Genomic DNA, 18,736 nt, shown 5'->3' on the forward strand with positions numbered 1-18,736 from the left:
TTACGTGAGAATGTGCAGTTTACTTGAAGGAGAACAGTATACATTTAATACCAATAAAGTTACAAGTTCTAAATGTTGCCTGTGAATTTGAAGTGATTTTTTTTATGAGATTTTTGTCAACATTAGATTCTACCGGAAACTTGTCCCAGAAGTTTTTGCCGTTCATTTAAGGTAAAGTTCATTTTAGAAAGTTACCATTACGTAAGACTGTCCTGATTCAGGGTTTAACTGGTGGTTTCGTGGGAATTTTTTTCATCTTGGCGCACTTAGTGCTGTGTTCTGGAATTGGTGCCCAAACAATTTTAAGTGTGGTATCTGAGCTGTTTGTGTCACTAAGTAAAATTAGATGCGCCTGTTGCTAACAACCGGGGATGAAACTTGAGACAAGGCCAGGCCGGGGAGCCTTTTCTTCCAGGCTGGTTGGTGAACTTGAACTGTCCCCTCTCACTCAGCGAGTCGTGGGACAGCCTGAAACGCTCTGTCTCAGAAGGATCTGGAGTGGTGCGGTTAATTCACAGTGCGCTTTTTACAACATCTAAGGTAAGTAATCGGTTTTTACTTGGATCTTATATAATTATAATGTTCAGTTTAAAAACCAAATAGGTATGAGGCTTCTTGATTTTTTTTTTTTTTTTTTTTTTGTGGTACGCGGGCCTCCCTCTGCCGCGGCCTCTCCCGTTGCGGGGCACAGGCTCCGGAGCGCAGGCCCAGCAGCTCCGCGGCACGTGGGATCCTCCCAGACCCGGGCGCGAACCCGGTTCCCCTGCATCGGCAGGCGGACGCGCAACCACTGCGCCACCAGGGAAGCCCTGCTTCTTGATTATTTTTTACCTTCATAGGTATCATAATAGAAAATGAATTTTAAACGTTGAATAAATTTAGCTCAAAATGATTATGTATTAAGTATCAACAAACTGTAGTTAACGTCTCATTTCAAGTTTCTTTCAAGTTATTACGACAACTAATATGCTACCTGTTTTTAGCATGATTATGTCCTTCTAATAGTTTTAATTTGTATCAATAGAATACCATGATAGCATTTCTGTATTATCAGGCATTCCATCGTTATACTGTAATTAATCGAGACAAAGGATAATCTTTAAGATCACCTACTGCTAATTCTACTCTTAAACTTTTGTGGCAGAATTACGTTTGATTTACGTTTGGTCCATAGTTTTGTTACAGACATTTAAAAACAGGGTAAAATTCATGAGAACAGAAGTCCAGGTAGTTTGATACATTGAGAATAAGCAAAACAAGAGCAAAATACCAAGTTTGGCTACCCAGCCCTTCTTGGATGAAAAAGGGAAGAATGTGTCTCTCCCTAAATCTGGAATAAATAACGTGTTGCTCAAAATATGTATGAAAAAGTAAAAAGAAGTAGAATCAAGGTAAATTGTGCTATGCTTCGGCTTGTTTAAAGTGTCTGTTGTTTCTGGTGGATCCTAAGTTAATTAGGGCCCTTAGAAGACAAGTTTGTAAAGAAAGTCATCAAGAAAGATAATGAGGAAAAAAATAGCTCAACTGGCTGGAAGATTTGTCAGCAGGATGGAGTAACTCACTAGGTACGAAATGAACTACAAAACATACTGTGTTTATTTTTTGCTTATTTTCTTGCAAACATTTTGGATCCAAAGAGCCACTTACCGCCTCATGGTTCAGGTTGGTGGTAGTCTTAGAGGTTCTAGAATTTATCTGAGGTTTCTTTCAAAGCCAAAGGAAAAGTAGTATTTCAATATATTTAAATATCAAATTCCAAAGACTAACAAATCCAAGTTTCCCAAACATGCTGGCTAAGCTTGCAGCTAAAATGCTGCAAATAAAATTGCTCCATAATGTCCTTTGAAAAAATATACACTCTAGTCACTAAACTAGATTGGTATTATATTGACGATGAAACTCAAAGAATAATTGTAAATTATGAATGGGTGCCCATTTGGTTTAATTTTGCACATTTTGTTGGGCCTGGGTAGGGTCTTCTCCGTGGCTTCTTCTCAAGCGAGCCCAGCCCTGCTCACCCACCATGAATGTGGTTTCCCGGTGGGGAACCCTCAGGACCTGCCTCCCACCTCTTTCTGTCCTTCCCGCCTCCTTCTCCTCCCAGCCTCAAAAGCATCCAGTGTTGTTCTTCTCTGGACCCACTTCGGGACCAGATCTTTCTCTGGTGTTCTCATGAGCTTTGTAGAATTCCTCACCCACTGTCCTTGCCATTCCAGAATCCAAGCTCATCTCCTGTTTCACATGTTATTGTGCCTTGGGGAATTTTATGGGAAAATAGATGCAGGAGTGTTTAGCGATCTGTGGGTTTGCACGGGTCTTGAGACTTCTCCCCAAGCCCCTCACAGTGCCCGAGTCCACTTGACTTTGGTCCAGCTGGTGTGCTGTGCACGCTGGTGAAGGAGATGGGCTTCCCAAGGGCTGCATGTGCCCAAGGCATCTGTGCTTTGTCCTGAAGCCACTGGGATAGAATTAGTCTTGGGGAAGGTCACTCTGGTTGCCATGGAGACCCGATAAGGGGCGTGGAGGGAGGAGAGGAGAGCTGTACATTGACAGAGGGCCTCAGCTGAGGTCTGGAAAACGGACCCCAAGGGAGAACCAGCAGGAAGAAGTCGTTGCCATGGAGACCGTACCTAAAACCCAGCCTCACCTTTGTGACCATTTTACCTCTATTTTAAACATTCTCAGTGAGTTTTACATGTGAAACATCTCTGAAAAAGCACACTGTCAAGAAGCCTGATAGGCCACTTGAGTTGATCAGTTGACCAACTGATTGTTGATCGGTGGACAGAATTGATCATCATATCACAGAGCTAAGAAGGCATGACTTTGGAACTCAGTCTGGTTTATATGATAGCGAAAGGGAAATACCTAAGACGGTGTGGTTGAAAAGCAAAGGTAGAAACAGTGCTTTTCTGATGCTAATCTTCCTCCCAAATCCAACTCATTTATCAAGGTAGAACTTTACGTGATCTTGAACCTTAAAATACACTGTTGAAATACAGAGTGCTTATGGATTAACATTCCTAGTAGAAAATGAAGTAGTATGATGGTCACTGAGATGTGAAGTGCAGGAACTGTCAGCCTATAAACTATGACATATGCATCAATCACATCATTACGGCAATAAAAGGGCCAGGAAAATAACAACGTATAAATCTATTATTTTCCCCTTTTGTTCTATGGGTTCCGGTTATTTTCCTAGCAGTTTATGGAGTTTCTGGTAAAGTTGGTATGAGACATATATGAAGTGTGGTAAAGATGGAATGATTTCGGTTTTCAATCATAACATTGGACCTAGACATGGGGACCTATTCCACAAGTACATCGTAAATGAGAATATACTTCATTCTGCCTGCCTGTCTTTAACAAATACGTATAATTGAGCCCCTACTCAGTTCCAGGCACTACTGTAGGTGCTGGTTATAATGTGGTGAGCAAAACAGTGAACAAAACATCCTTATTTTGGCCTTATTTCCACCAACTTCAACTTCTGGACCTTGATATTACCCTTTAGTCAAATACTATATAAGGACATGGTAAAAGCTTCAGATTTCTGAGTTTCTTTAATAAAACCAAGAATAAAACACTAAGAAAATATATTTGAATTGCCCATCTTTATAAACTTAACACTGCTTTAAAGTAAGCCTCTAGCTGGACTAAGCAAACATGCCTTTTAAAACCACAGTTTTATGAGCTAACATTTGTGTGACAGTGGGTATGAGTGGGTTTTTTTTCCTTTTGTTACTTTTTCATTTAAATAAAGGTTTCTTCCCTGTTCAGGACTGTTAGCTACTTAAAGGGCATTTCTTCTGTTGATTTGGTATATTTTGTAAGGAACTTTTTAAAGTGACAGTTTGCCATTTCATTTTAAAAGTCAGTTCTATTGTAAAGAAGAGAGAATGGTTTGATGACCTTTTAATCTCTGTGTGTGTGTGTGTGTGTGTGTGTGTGTGTGCGCGCGCGCGCACGGGTGTATTTATAGCAGGGGCATTAATGATTGTGAGAATTGTACTCATTGTAACTTTGGATGAAATGGATAACTACAATTTGTGTACTTTGCTATATTTAGTGACCATGCTGAGCAATTTGAGCAAAAGATGAAGCAGAACTATTTTTGAAATTATTTGGTCATCCTAAATGTAGTCATAAAGTTGGGACAAGTATGGTGAATTTACTATTAACTTTACTATTATCAGAGGAATATATATATATCCAAAGGTGTATATATATATATATATATATATTTTTAATCTGAAAAAATACAGAAAAATATTTGGGAAATGAAATTTTAAGTGAAAAAGGTGGAATATAGGGGGAAATTATTGTTAACAATTTTAAAATTTCGTTATCATCTATTTTCTATGGGTATACATATATTTTTTCATAAGTTTTTCAATAGTCTTTTTCCTTCAACACTCTATCATTGGCATTTCTCTAGGATATTACATGCTTTTCAAGCAGTTAATTCTGAACTAATTACTCTAATAAATTATCATTTATTTACTTTCCAGTTATTCACCATTACACATAACGTAAAATAAATATCCTGAAACATGAATCTTCATTTTCATTCCTAATGGTTTCTTTGGAATACGTTTCTAGAATGGAAATTACTGTTTGTTTGAGGTTCTTGGTGCATCACCCTTCTAGAGGGGTGATGTGAGTTTTCACTTTCAACAGCAGAGGAGTTCCATACGCATTTCTCACACACTCGGCCAATCTTGGCTACTACCAGTTTTTAAATCTCCCTTAATCTTTGGAAACTGCTTATGGAACTTGTGTTTATTTGCATTTCATGGTGAAGCTGAACCTTTTGCTGTGTATATTAATCATCTGTGTTTCTTTAATGTATGTGCACTGTTTTGTTCAAGTTTTATTGGATTATTTATATTTTTAAGGGTAATAACCTTGTCTCATCTTTAAGGCAAATAGTTTCCCCATTTGTTATCTGCTGTCGAATTTTCCTTGTTGATGTACTTTTGCCACATCTACCAGGGTGAGCTTCTCCCCACTGCTCTTTGTTTTCCTAAACGTTGGCACCAGTTGGGAATGCTGTGAGTTGTGATGCAAACAGTGAGGCAGGAAATACCTTGACAATTAGCTATTTAATGTGGGGATTAGCTGTTTCTTGGAAGTTTAAAGGAAAATGGAGGTAAACTCGTCCAATGATTCTCAGTGCCAGCCTGACGTAGTCAGCTTTAACTTAATAAGCATGTATAAGAGACATGGAAACAACCTAAATGTCCATCAACAGATGAATGAATAAAGATGTGGTCTACATATGCAGTGAAATGTTACTCAGCCGTAAAAAAGAATGAAATAATGCCATTTTCAGCAACATGAATGGACCTAGAGATGATCACACTAAGTGAGGTAAGTCAGAAAGAGAAAGACAAATACCATACAATATCACTTATATGTGGAATCTAAAATATGATACAGATGAACTTATTTATAGAACAGACATAGAAAATAACTTATGGCTACCAAAGGGGAAAGGCGGGGCGGTGGGAGATAAATGAGGAGTTTGGGATTAAAATATACACTCTACTATATATCAAATAGATAAGCAACAAAGACCTACTGTGTAGCACAAACTATATGTTCAATATCTTGTAATAAACTACAATGGAAAAGAATCTGAAAAGAATATACATAGTAAATATATATAAATTCAACTATACTTGTAAATCAACTACACGTCAGTTAAAAAAAAAAGTATATGAAGAGCAACCCATAAATACTGGATGTCTCTCATTTCTCACTTTCGTTTACTTATCACTTCTGTGTATGGGCTTGTTCTCGACTCTGCGTGCTCTTTTCTTTGTCTATTTGTCCGTCCTTTTGTCACTGTCTCATTTTTTCAATACCATAGCATAAAGCTGTGCTTTACATCCAGCAAGGTAAGCCCCACTCTTCACACATTCATTTGTTCAGTGCATATTGGCCTGTTATGTGCATGTAACTCCTGCAGGTCGTGGTATGTCGTCACATGCTTATGATTGACTTTGCATGTGAGTGGCCTTGTCATTCTGATGGAGGATGTAACATGACGGTACTAGTTATGTCATAAGAAATGATGCTACTGGAATATAGAGCCAGATGACTATGAAAGGCAAATTTTGAAACTGAAAAATAATTTTCCTGAAGTTTTCAAAGGGACATGACGGATGCTATAAGAGGTTTGGTAATGCCCCAGTCAGCATGCCCTATGGCCGGCAGGACCTCACTCAGTGCTATAGAATTCCATCCCTAACACTCAGATGACTCCCCCTTGAAGAAGGGGGATGACCAGAGAAGCAGCACCTATGGGATCCCCTCCATCCCTGCCTGTGGTTCTCTTTGCTAGAAGTAGCCAGTGAGCTTACGGCAGGAAAACAGCCTCTGTCAGACATATGTGTGGAAGTGAGCATAACCCCGGTCCTCCTGACACTTCAGAGACTGATTTTTGTTTTATCCATTGCATTTCTAATGTGACTGAATTACGACGAGAGCAAAGAATTTGTATGAAATTTATCCTTTGGCATTTCTTCATTCTTCCTTGAAAATGTTTATCAGATTTTGCAAAGGTTACACCCATGGTTGAAAAAAGTAAGCATTTCCCAATTTCAGGGATGGAGCTCTACACACATCCACTTAAACACATTTTAATTGTATTGTCCAGGGTTTCTATAGAAATATGTTAAAGTCTTCCACTATGGTAATAGCTTTCTCGTTTTTTTCTTAACATTCTTCTTCAATTTTTATCACGTATATGCAGATGAAGAGGTATAGAAACAGGTTTAGGTGTATCAGGACATTTGAGAGATGCATACACGTCTAGCATTTTATAGCCTCCTGATGAATTTGCTTATTTTTATATCCGTAGTATTACAGCAATGCCCCATCGTCACGTGCCCTATAATTACGGGAGTTCAGATACAGCATAAATGTCAGGTGGCTCCTGTCCTTTGCTCCTGCCCCAGGAAACAGTGCCTGGTTTTTGTCATGTTTGGGGAAAGGATGGGAGGTGGGGTGTGGAAGTGGCTGAGTACCGGTGTCAGGGTCGTGCAGAGCAGGCTCTGTCACCGGTAATCACCCGAGTGGGTTCACAGGGAGGTTCTCCTCCGTCCTCTTCACCTCCTTCCTGGAATCACTGTGCAGGCCCAGGGGCTCAGGACCACTCCCTTGGGTGGCCGAGCAAGAAGTGCTGGCCGGGAGGCTGGGGGGGCCGGTCAGCCCACAGCCTGATCATGTCTCCCCTGGGGCGATTTCACCAGCTGCATGGCACGACTCTCCGTTTACAAAGTTGAAATCTGGGACCCATACCTGTCATGAAGTTTCTTTGCTTTGGTGTTTTCCAGGCTCAGAATGATTTTATTTAATAGACTTGAATTAAGTTATCCTGCTCAGGAGTCAGTATCTGTTTCCAGTCTCAAATATCTTCAGTTATAGAAAATTCTTGGCAATTACCTCTAATCATTGTCTTTCCTATGTTTTCTCTGGTTACTCGTGCTGGAGCTTCAATAAGACATATTTAGACCATCTCGTTCCTCAGACATGTCCTTTAAACTTACCCTCACGTTTCCCATACCTTTTTTCACTCCGTTGTGTTTTCTAAGATCTGTCTTCCTATATGTACTGATTCTCTTCTCAGCTCTATGTAGTCTGTTAAATATAGGGAAATTGTCTTTCTATGTCATAACTTTAAGCTATACAACACATTCTTTGGAATTTAAAATATAACTGAACTTCTCATTTCTGAGGAGTCTGTTTAGTTCTTTTTCAAACCCACCTTTTTAAAAAATCCTTTTATATTAGTTCCTTTTGAACATCATCCATGTATTTATCATTTCCGTGTCTCAAACTCCTGGCAACAGCCTATCCAGACTAGGCATTCAGTAAATGTTAGTTAAAATTAACAAGGTCATTTAACAACATTTATGTAGTGGACGCTGTATTCAGTTACTATGCTATGTACTATGACAAGAATCAAAGAATGTAGAAGGCAGAATTTCTATCCTTAAGATGGTTTTATTTGAAATAATAAATAGGTAACCATGAATTCAAGAGCATATGAAAACTTATATTTTTGCAAAACATACTATAATATTTCGTGTCTGGAGCCTTATGCATTAAAATATTGATAGCTATATTTAGAGAGAAGCATTTAAAGCTAATCAAAATTAAGTATACCATCAACATACTTTAAAGATGGTTAACAGGGAAAAGGGTGGGGTATTTTTTAGTTAATTAATTTATTTATTTTTGGCTGTGTTGGGTCTTCGTTGCTGCATGCGGGCTTTCTCCAGTTGTGGCGAGCGGGGGCTACTCTTCGTCGCGGTGCGCGGGCTTCTCATTGCGGTGGTTTCTCTTGTTGCGGAGCACGGGCTCCAAGCGTGCGGGCTCAGTAGTTGTGGCTCGCGGGCTCTAGAGCGCAGGCTCAGTAGTTGTGGCGCATGGGCTTAGTTGCTCCGCGGCATGTGGGATCTTCCCGGACCTGGGCTCGAAACCGTGTGCCCTGCATTGGCAGGTGTATTCTTAACCACTGAGCCACCAGGGAAGTCCCCATAAATTGTTTTTTGAATAAAGGAGCCTATGAAAATAATTTTTGCTCAAGATGTAGTAAAACTCAAAAGTATTTACCTTGGAGTATAGATTTTTAAGTTCTAACATAAAATATTATCTTATTAATTTTTTGTAAAGGGTCTATAAGTAGATCATAAAGCATAATGCGTTGTTCCAGAGCAGTTTCTTGCCAGCATGAATACTAATAGTTTACAGTTATCTGACCTCGAAGTGATAAAGAACTGGTGTCCTTTCCAATGCTAATTTTAACACATTTCTGAAGGAAGCTAGCTGAACCTGATAGCCTCTGAAAGTCTCTTCCAGAAAAAATTGAATATACAGTGTCAAATAAAAATGGAAGACACCATGAGTCACCGTTAGAATATAAGCTAATAATTTATTAAAATAACAACAACGTCAACTTTTTAGAAAAAAAAAACTGGGGTTGAGTGTTCTGCCTCATCATTTTAAATCATGCCTGTCTAGAGTAAGATCCTTGTTCAACGCAACACATCTAACACTGGTAAATGGCAGGTTAACCAAAAGACTTAAGGGGGGCAATCATAAAACGTGGCTTTGTTGCTGAAACTCAGACCCAGGTGGCTGCCGCTCAAGCAGCCCTGTTCGCACTTTGATTTTTAGCCCCGGAAGACCCATTTTCATACTTCTGACCTCCAAAACTATAAAATAATAAAATTACGTTGGGTTAAGCTAGGTTTGTGATAGCTTTACACCAGCAATAGGAAGCTCTAGATAGGAATAGAAATACGTAGCAAGTGGAAACCATACGTGTGTGTGCGCGAATGTGCATGTGTATGCACACACACTTAGAAAACTGCTGTTTTTATCGATCTGTAGCAATACTGTAAAATAAGGCACTTGCTTTCACTTCAGATTCTCTGGCCACCCTTCCCAATCGAATCGCAGACTCTTAACCTATCTTTTACAGAAAGTGTGGTTTTGCCACCATTATTTAGATGACAAGTGCTTTGAAATAAATATAACAGAGTGCTGTGTTGGGAGTGAGTGGGTGTCGGGGAAGACTTCTTTGAGGAGGTGTCATGTGAGCGGGTCTGAAGCTGAGGAGGGAGCTGGCAGAGGGTTTCAGGTGGAGGGGATGCCCAGGAGTGAGTCCTGACCTGAGGGTTCACCTGGGCTGTTAAAGAGTGGATGGGGCGCTGTGAGCAAAAGACCAACAACTGCAGATGAGGAGGTGAGCGAAGGCTCTCACCTAGGGTCTGGGAGGTGATGGAGGAGGTTGGATGTTCTCAGTGGGGAAAAGTCACGGGAAGGTGTGAAACTGTAGAGTGACAGGCGCTGACTTACATTTCACATGTCTGCTTGTGGGTAGAGCGGGGTTTCCGGAGGGGAAGGAAGGGAAGCAGGCTTGCAGTGGTGCAGATGACAGTTTGCGGTGGCTGGCACCAGGGTGGTAGCCATGGCAATGGAGAGAAGTAGACAGATTTGGGATGCAGGTTGAAGGCAAAGCTGATGTGGGGCTGTGTGGGTGGTGATGGACTTTCTAATCCAAAAAAAGACTGGAGGGGTCAAAGGTGAGTGAGTGAAGAATGCCCTCATGAAATTGTTAACCACTTAGGTTTGGAATAATGCAGATTGTCAGTCCTGAGTGTTTGAAAGTACTGAGCGATGAATAGCACCATTTTATACAATCAGCTAGAACACGGGGAAATGCCTGTTGTTTGGTTGGGAAGAAATTTAAAGAATTATTTTGACCATAACATTTTAAATAAGGAGACCTCCAAATCATTCCTAAAAATAAATGCATAAAAAATCTCAGAGGAGAATATTTTATATGATTCATCATTTTGCTACATTTACAATCAGAAAAGTCATCATAATTTCTAATCTTAATTTAAACAGTTAAAACCATGTTCTTTTTTTCTTTGTGTAAAGGGGAAAATTGAGCAGCTTTTAAAAGTCTCTTCATAGAGTTGAAATTGTTACTAAAACTCTTAACCTAATTTACATAAAACAGTGAATGTTTGTAAACATTTGTACACGTACACATTTTGATCTTTCTTGAAGTACGTCAGTACTCGGGAGCTTTATTATAGGCCAAAGTTGGTGTGGTAGGTATCTTGAAAAGAGCCTTTTTAATTCTGAATAATTTAGTAGCTGAAGGAAGATGCAATTTAATCATTTGGCGTCAAATTGAGTAATTGGATTTTTTTTTTCAGAAGGTTCTTAGGCACCAGCTTGATTTTCCTCCACTGAATCTTTTAAGAATGTGATAACTTGATTGTTTCAGGTTGATGCTTCAATTCCAAGTTTAATCTTGCAGAATTTTGAAAGCTGTATATGTATTGATTTTATTGATTAAAATCTGAAAATATAATCACTGGATTTCAAATGAATTTGTCATATCCTAATATGTTGCATGACAGATTATCACTGTGGTTGAAATACAGTGACATGTTTCAAAGTAATAGCCAATGCTCATTTTAAACATCACTAATTTTGGAAATTTGTTATTGGGGTAAAAAGTATTTTGTTGGACTAATGGTCAATCAATATTGACAAACAAATTCTCTTTCTGGCCACGTGTCTCTCCCTCTCTCCCTCTACCCCCCTCCTCCCCCCTCCCCCCCTCTCTTTACCCCTCCCTTCCTTGCCCCCCACCCGGTGGCAGATGGTGCGTGAACAATACACCACGACCACAGAAGGCACCCGCATAGAGCGGCCAGAGAACCAGTCTGTCTACAAAATCGGCATTTATGGCTGGAGAAAGCGTTGCCTGTACTTATTTGTTCTTCTTTTGCTCATCATCCTCCTTGTGAATTTTGCTCTTACAATTTGGATTCTTAAAGTGATGTGGTTTTCCCCAGTAAGTATCTTTTTTCCGGATAAACATGTTCTTGTTTTGTTTGTGCTGTCACTCCATCCACATTGTATCAACAGAAGCTTCCTTTCATGCAGTTAATGTTGGTTTCCTGTCTGGATCAGAATTTTCAGTAGCAAAAAATAATATAACATTTACTTTTCTTTTCTACCTTTTTAAAATAATTTCACTGCGAACTGTAGCGTGTTGGTTTTCATTGCAGTTCTGTATTCTGATTGTGTTGGTGGCTACCCGAATCTATATGTATGTTAAAACTCATAGAACTAAAAGCCTCAAGAGTGCATTTTATTGCATCTTAATTTTTAAAAATTTTTAAATAGTAATGGTAAGATTTTTTTTTTCTGACATGGTGGTGGGCTCTTGCGTGTTTGTTATAAAGTGATTATTTAAATTTTATATGCATTTCCTAAATAGTCCTTTGTATTTACATAAGACGTAATAAAATACTGAATATTGAATAAAAACAAGTTTTAAATAAAGTATTTAAGAGAAATACAGTAAAGTGCCGATAGGAAATCTATGAAAATGCATACATAATTTAAGTTGATACTAAAAGAAGTGAAGAAGAAAGCAATAACAAATCTCTTTTTAACAGACAGGGATGGGTCACCTGCATGTTACAGAAGATGGACTTCGCCTGGAGGGGGAATCGGAGTTTTTATTCCCACTGTATGCCAAAGAAATACACTCCAGAGTGGTAAGAAAATGAGGACACATTTAAATAATTTGTGTTTCATGAAAAATTAATAATGGTGAAACACAGAAAGTTTGCTTTTCTGATGAAAGGCGTGCGTGTGTCGACACTGCCTGTTTCCCTGGCCACGTGCCTTGGGTGGGCCCCAGCGGGTGACCGCCATGGTCACACCCAAAACCTTGCCTGGAAACCCCCAGCCCCGCCCCAGCAGATTTCTGCTTACATCTCATTGACCAGAATTGTGTCACTTGGGTCTCCCTCCCTGCAGGACAGGCTGAGAAAGCAACGAGCCTTTGCAGCCCCTGCGGTGGAAGCCAGAAAAAGAACAGTGTTGGAGAGCATCCACTGGTTCAGACCACCAGAGTGGTTCCCGGGACAGCTTACTTTGTCTAGGCCCGGGAGTGGGCCTCACAGCTCTGACCTGGGCCATGTCCTCCCTTTCAGGGAAAATGATAAAAAAAAAAAAAAAAAAAAGAGCCTGGAAGTTGGCGCCTGAAAACTGGGTTCCATCATGGAACTGTCACTTGCTAGCTGTTACTTTGGGAGAGCTGTCATTTAATCTCTTTGAGCTCAATTTCCTCATCTGTATGTGAGGAGTAATGCTACCTCCTTCAAAATGTGGAGATAAAAGGAGAGGCTGGATGGTAAAAATCGTTGGTGAATTATTAGCTCTTATTATCATGCTGGTTATTTCAAAACACAGCAAAAACAAGTAGTGAGGTCACACCATTGGATGAAAGGTGAGACAGTGGTAAATCCATCTGCATCCACAGAGCAAGTTGGAGAATTTCTGACCTGCTAGAGTTCCAAAGCACTCCTAAAACTTCTTTCCTTCTGAAAAATCATATTATACCCCACAACTTTGGAAGATATTTGGTTCCCTCTGAGTGACATAAACCCACCTGAATCCAGCAGCCAAACTACTGCATTCCTTTTGAAGAAAACTGTTATAGAAGAGCCGGCAATCTTCTGTGAGACAAAGCCCCCGCTCAGACTATGACCCCACTTACGTGCTCATAAAGCCACTGTATCGTCAACAAAAAGCTCTAAAAACGTAGACATCCAACAGATTTTAAAAGCTCTTTTGAAATTGTGAGAAGCCTTTTGCGTTTTGAAAATAAGTAATATGGTCTTTATTTATAAAAGAGCTAACCGCTCTCTAATTTACCTTTTAAAAATATATCATGTCCTGGACATAAATTATGAGAAATGAAATTTTAATTCCTTGGAAAAGGTGAAACACTGATTAAAACTTGATTGTTTCAGATCTTCGCCTTGAGAACGGACTTGGTCCATTGTAACCAGTGCACCCAGGCTCTGTAAACCCAGGAAGTTATTATATTTTGTGGGGGGAAAAAAATAATGCATTTACCCCCTTCACACAATATAATCCAAGTTTTCAAAAATAGTTTTAGCCACAAATTTATAGGTTCACAGGATCTATGACATTGGAGAAATTATTTTGTATACATCCTCAATTTATATACAAATACAAAGTTATAGTCATTTTAAATAGTCTGTATTTGGCTAACATTGTAAATCTGTTTTTAGGACTCATCTCTGCTTCTGCAGTCCACACAGAATGTGACTGTAAATGCACGCAACCCAGAAGGAGAAGTCACAGGCAGGTTAAAAGTGGGTGAGTCCAGCTTCATAAGAGTGCTTTGCATGTGTGTGGTCCAGTTGTGCTGAATGGATCCATTTTTTTGTTTGTTTTGTGTCTTCTAGAGACTTCAAAGTTATTTATGAACAATCAAAGTATGAGTTTTCTAAATATCATGCTGTGTGGACCACGGAGAGTAGTTCAGATGGTGGGAGGACAGTCTGAAGTATTTTAAGTGAAGTTATTTTGGTTCCAAGAAATAAGAGGACCATTTAAGGTAGTACAAGAAACAATGACTGTTGCAGGATACAGAATAATCTCACAGAGACTGAGGAAAGGAGACACAGTAGCTGCCCTCAAGAAAAGAAAGACCAGGGCCAGAGAATCAAAGTAGTCATCCTCCCTCTCCCTCTCTCCCCTTCCCTCTTGCCTTCTCTCCGCGACGTTCGCCTCCTTTCCATGCATCTCTGTCCATGATCTTCACTTGGTATCATGGTTGCACCAGTTCTAACTCTACAGGACTCTCTGGTTCTTCCTCCGATTGGCTATTCGTACTCAACACCAGCCAACTTGGTCTTCAATGTCATGAATTCTCAATTCACAACAAAGTACTCTAATTGGCCCAATTACTCTGTTCAACCAACGACCCTTGGCTGAGCCACGTACACCCATCCGATCAGCTAAGACCAAAGAATATGGTCACGTGGGAGAGAGGTCCTTTGGAATGGTGCACAGAGGGCAAAAGGATTAGAAATAAAGAATATCCATGGAAGAAAAAACAAAAGAGCAAACAGCTGGTGAAAGGAATATACCTTCTCTACACCGTCAACACTTTATAGATTTGCTAAATCTAAGAAATTGGATGGCTCTTCAGATTATGGGGAAATAGATGACAAGTGTACTACCAACACAGGCAGGTAACTTTCCGTGTCCCCCTTTTTTAATGGCTGTTGTTACAGAACAATAATGTTACATTGGAAGGTACAGCCATACCTTAACTTTATGATTCCTCTTCATTACAGTAATACATGAGTTCCATAGTCTGTGTTCTGATTTAATCCTTATAACTTTTTCTAAATGATAAATTGCATTTCTCTTTTGCTTAGAAGCTTGTTTTATCACCAAGTCCAGTGAAATTCTCAATAAATCTAGAGGTGAACCTGAGCTTACACAGCATACGTGTTCATGAAACTTGTCTAAGCCAAATTATATTTCTTTATAAATTATGTTGTATTATGAATTGTATCTACCATTTCTTAAATTTCTTAAAAAATTTTAACTGACTATAGCTTTTAAATGTTTGAGGGATTTTCACCCGTCTTTTGTCATTCATTCAACAAACATTTATTGAATGCCTGTGTGCTACTTTCTATATGCTGTCAAGTAATTAATACCATTTAGAGTGTGTAGTTATTTTTTAGGAGTTCCAAAAGTAAAAGATTCATTTTATATTCTTCTGAAAATGATTTAACACAAATAGTCATTTTCACATTTAATTTTTTGCTAAGTGTGGATTTTCATATATAGGGGAGTTAAAGATGACATAAATCTGTCTCCAATTTCGTGGATGAAATAATGGAAGCATTGAAAAGCTAATTTTCTCAAAAACACACAGCTAGTTAGTAGAGAAGCCAAACCAGGAGTCACCTTAGGACTTGCTTCTCCATCAGGGGTGTTTCCACCACCCTCCCTCTCTGCTCAGACTTCATTAAATCATGGCACGCCGGGAACTGTCCTAGTTGCTGCAAATAACGTGTTGTTTTTGTCACCAAGGAATTCACTTTCGAAAAAAAGTTTCCCATCAGAATTACTTTAAACTGTTAACCTCAAATTTTGAGTTTTAACCTTAGTGTTTCATACCTGAGGTGTTTCATACCTGAGGTAGAGTTAAAATAAGTGATTTCTATTAAACCTTTGGTTGGAAAGCCTCTGCTATATTGAGAATCCTGAACTAGGAAATATTCAACTCACCAAATCCAAGATGATTCTCAGTACATGACTTCCTACAGTCACGCTCATTCCAGCCCCACATTTCCTGGAAGAAGTTAAATTTACCCAATCTGGATATTAAAATGTGATTTATGCGAACTAGACAAAGTAATCCCATTTAATTAAATGAATAATTGTTTATTACTGAGACCACTGAAAAAATTGGCAACCAATACAATCAAAGCCAAAAGTCTTAAATTCCAAACGAAATCAAACATAGGAAAGCAAGCGTCAACAGCTAGCATTTCAAATCTTGGAACTAAAAGACAACAAATTGTGAACAACAGTGGAATCTTACTAGTTATAAATGCAGCTCTGGTTACTACAGTTAATGTTCTTTTGACTTCGAATAATAGAAACCAATTCTGGTTAGCTTCAAAATAAGACTTTTTAGCTGAATGGGGTCAATTTTGGCAATTCCTATTTCCCTGAAATTTTCTGTTTCATCTAGGTTTTCAAATTTATTTGCATAGAAATCTACATAGTACTCTCTTTTGTCTATTTTTTTTTTTTTTTCGGGACGCGGGGGGCCCAGCCGCTCCGCGGCACGTGGGATCTTCCCGGACCGGGGCACGAACCCGTGTCCCCTGCATCGGCAGGCGGACTCCCAACCACTGCGCCACCAGGGAAGCCCTCTTTTTGTCTTTTTAATTTCCTCCATTTCAATGGCATTATTTTAATGGCTACATAATATTCCAAGGAATATATATATATAATTGTAAATATAATTATAAAATTATGTTGTAAATATAATATATATTTATTGTAAATACAATATATTATTGTATATATACAATAATATTGCATATTATATATGTATATATAGACACACACACACACACACACACACACACTAATTTGATTATGTAATACTCAAAAATTGGGTTAGGTTATTCCATTCAGTCAATGCCACAGTTCTTAATTCAGGCCACTCATGTATTTAGGAGGTATTCAATAAATACTTGTTGAATGAATGAATGGAGGAATGAATAAAAGACTGTGTAGGAAGGGATGGGCTGGAAAGCCAGCTTAAGTGTGGGAGGGAGTTCTAGGACATGGGGGAGGTGGGGAAGAGGGCCTGTGCAGGGTGCTCCAGAGTGCACAAGAGTTCAAGTATAAGTCTGAGCCACAGCTGTGAGGGATTTGGGGTCATGAGTGGGAAACAAACTCAAAATTTCTCAGGTAAAACAGAAGAGAGAAATTCAACAAAGAAAGTCAGGAGTAACAAACAAGGGGTTAGCATCACTGTTCACAATAGTCAAAACATGGAAACAACCTGTGTCTATAGACAGATGAATGAATAAAGAAGATGTGGTATACACACACACACACACACACACACACACAATATATATATACATTGTGTATATATATGGTGGAATACTACTCAGTCATGAAAAAGAAGGAAATAATGCCATTTACAGCAACATGGATGGAGCTAGAGATTCTCATGCTAAGTGAAGTAAGTCAGACAAAGACAAATATCATATGATATCACTTATATGTGGAATCTAAAATATGACACAAATGAACTTACCTATGAAACAGAAACAGACTCACAGACATAGAGAACAGACCGGTTGCCGAGGGGGTGGGGGAGGGGTGGACTGGGAATTTGGGATTAGCAGATGCAAACTAGTATATATAGGATGGATAAACAAGTCCTATTGTATAATGCAGGGAACTATACTCAATATCCTGTGATAAACCATAATGGAAAGGAATATGAAGAAGAATATATTTATAACTGAATCACTTTGCTGTACAGCAGAAATTAATACAACATCGTAAATCAACTATATTTCAATAAAATATATTTTTAAAAAACAGTGGGTTCATCCAAGGCAATTGCTCTGAACAGCACTGGAGCCCTTTCCTGGTTATTATAGGTCCATGAACTCATGTGCTTGGATGTAACAGACTAGCCTAAAGAATAGTCAAGCTATACAGATAAGAGCCACTGACTCCAGGCTTATAAAGTTGAACCTAGTAATACAAGATGATACCAAAAAATTAGTAGAATGAACTTAAACACAGTTTTATACTTCCAGTCCAGTATTTTCTGTGATAGGATATTTGCAGCAGCAGAATAAATCTTTCCTTTTCTCAAAGGACTCTGTGACATTTGTTTTTAAACGATGCTGTCTTAAAGCTATCATGGTGGGTGGGTGGAGTGGAGCTGTTAATGGGGCATATGGTCAAAGCCAGGAAGAATTTGATTGTGTTTTTACCAGAAACCGCTTAGGCCATTTCACAAACCTAATTCATCAGGTCATAAAACCTTCCTTTATTTAATTCCTTTATCTTTTATTTATTTCCCTCGTTATTTGTACCAAAGCCTTTCATTAAAATTGTGATTTTACCAGATAGCTCCTTTTTTAATCACAAAGAAAGTATTTGAGTTTTATTTCTTTTTTTTTAAGTTAATTTATTTATTTTTGGCTGCATTGGGTCTTTGTTGCAGTGCTTCTCATGGTGATGGCCTCTCTTGCTGCGGAGCACGGGCTCTAGGCGCGCAGGCTTCAGTAGTTGTGGCTTGCGGGCTTAGTTGCTCTGCGGCATGTGGGATCCTCCAAGACCAGTGCTCAAACCCGTGTCCCCTGCACTGGCAGGCGAGTTCCCAACCACTGCGCCACCAGAGAAGCCCTGAGATTTATTTCTTAAAGAACTCAGCTGCACATGGGGGTGACTTGCTCAGCTCTAACGCATGTCCAGCAAGGTTATAAAGACTAGTAGAATATTAATGGAAGTTAAAAGATTTAATTATAAACTCACTTACTTTAAGAGATAATTATTCCTGTGGTGGGCTTGTTATCACTTGGAGCACAGTTTCTTTTGAAGTGGAAAGCATATTTAAACTGAACATTCTATGTCTATATTTTTTTATAAAGTGAAGATGGAATTTTCTCCACCTCTGTGCCTTTGCTTGAGTAGCCCCCTCTACCTGGAATCTCGCATTCTCCCTTCATCAGGGAAACGTGAACTCTTCCATGTCAGCCCAGACATCTTCTTCCCTGAGGTGTCATCCCTGACCCCCAGGAGG

General features: G+C 39.1%; 1 protein-coding gene across 1 annotated transcript in view; it reads left to right on the forward strand.

Annotated features, from left to right (window-relative positions):
* Positions 1-249: 249 nt before the first annotated feature.
* Positions 250-18,736, forward strand: part of SGCG (sarcoglycan gamma) — a 38,579-nt gene continuing 20,092 nt past the window's right edge. Inside the window, exons 1-5 of the mRNA XM_055089572.1 lie at positions 250-540; positions 5,255-5,373; positions 11,198-11,392; positions 12,003-12,104; positions 13,653-13,740. Of these exons, the coding sequence (XP_054945547.1) occupies positions 5,344-5,373; positions 11,198-11,392; positions 12,003-12,104; positions 13,653-13,740 (415 nt within the window). The 5' untranslated portion in view covers positions 250-540; positions 5,255-5,343. The remainder of the gene's footprint in view (positions 541-5,254; positions 5,374-11,197; positions 11,393-12,002; positions 12,105-13,652; positions 13,741-18,736) is intronic.

Source organism: Physeter macrocephalus, chromosome 13 (assembly GCF_002837175.3).
Source record: "Physeter macrocephalus isolate SW-GA chromosome 13, ASM283717v5, whole genome shotgun sequence".
Taxonomy (NCBI): Eukaryota; Metazoa; Chordata; class Mammalia; order Artiodactyla; family Physeteridae; genus Physeter; species Physeter macrocephalus.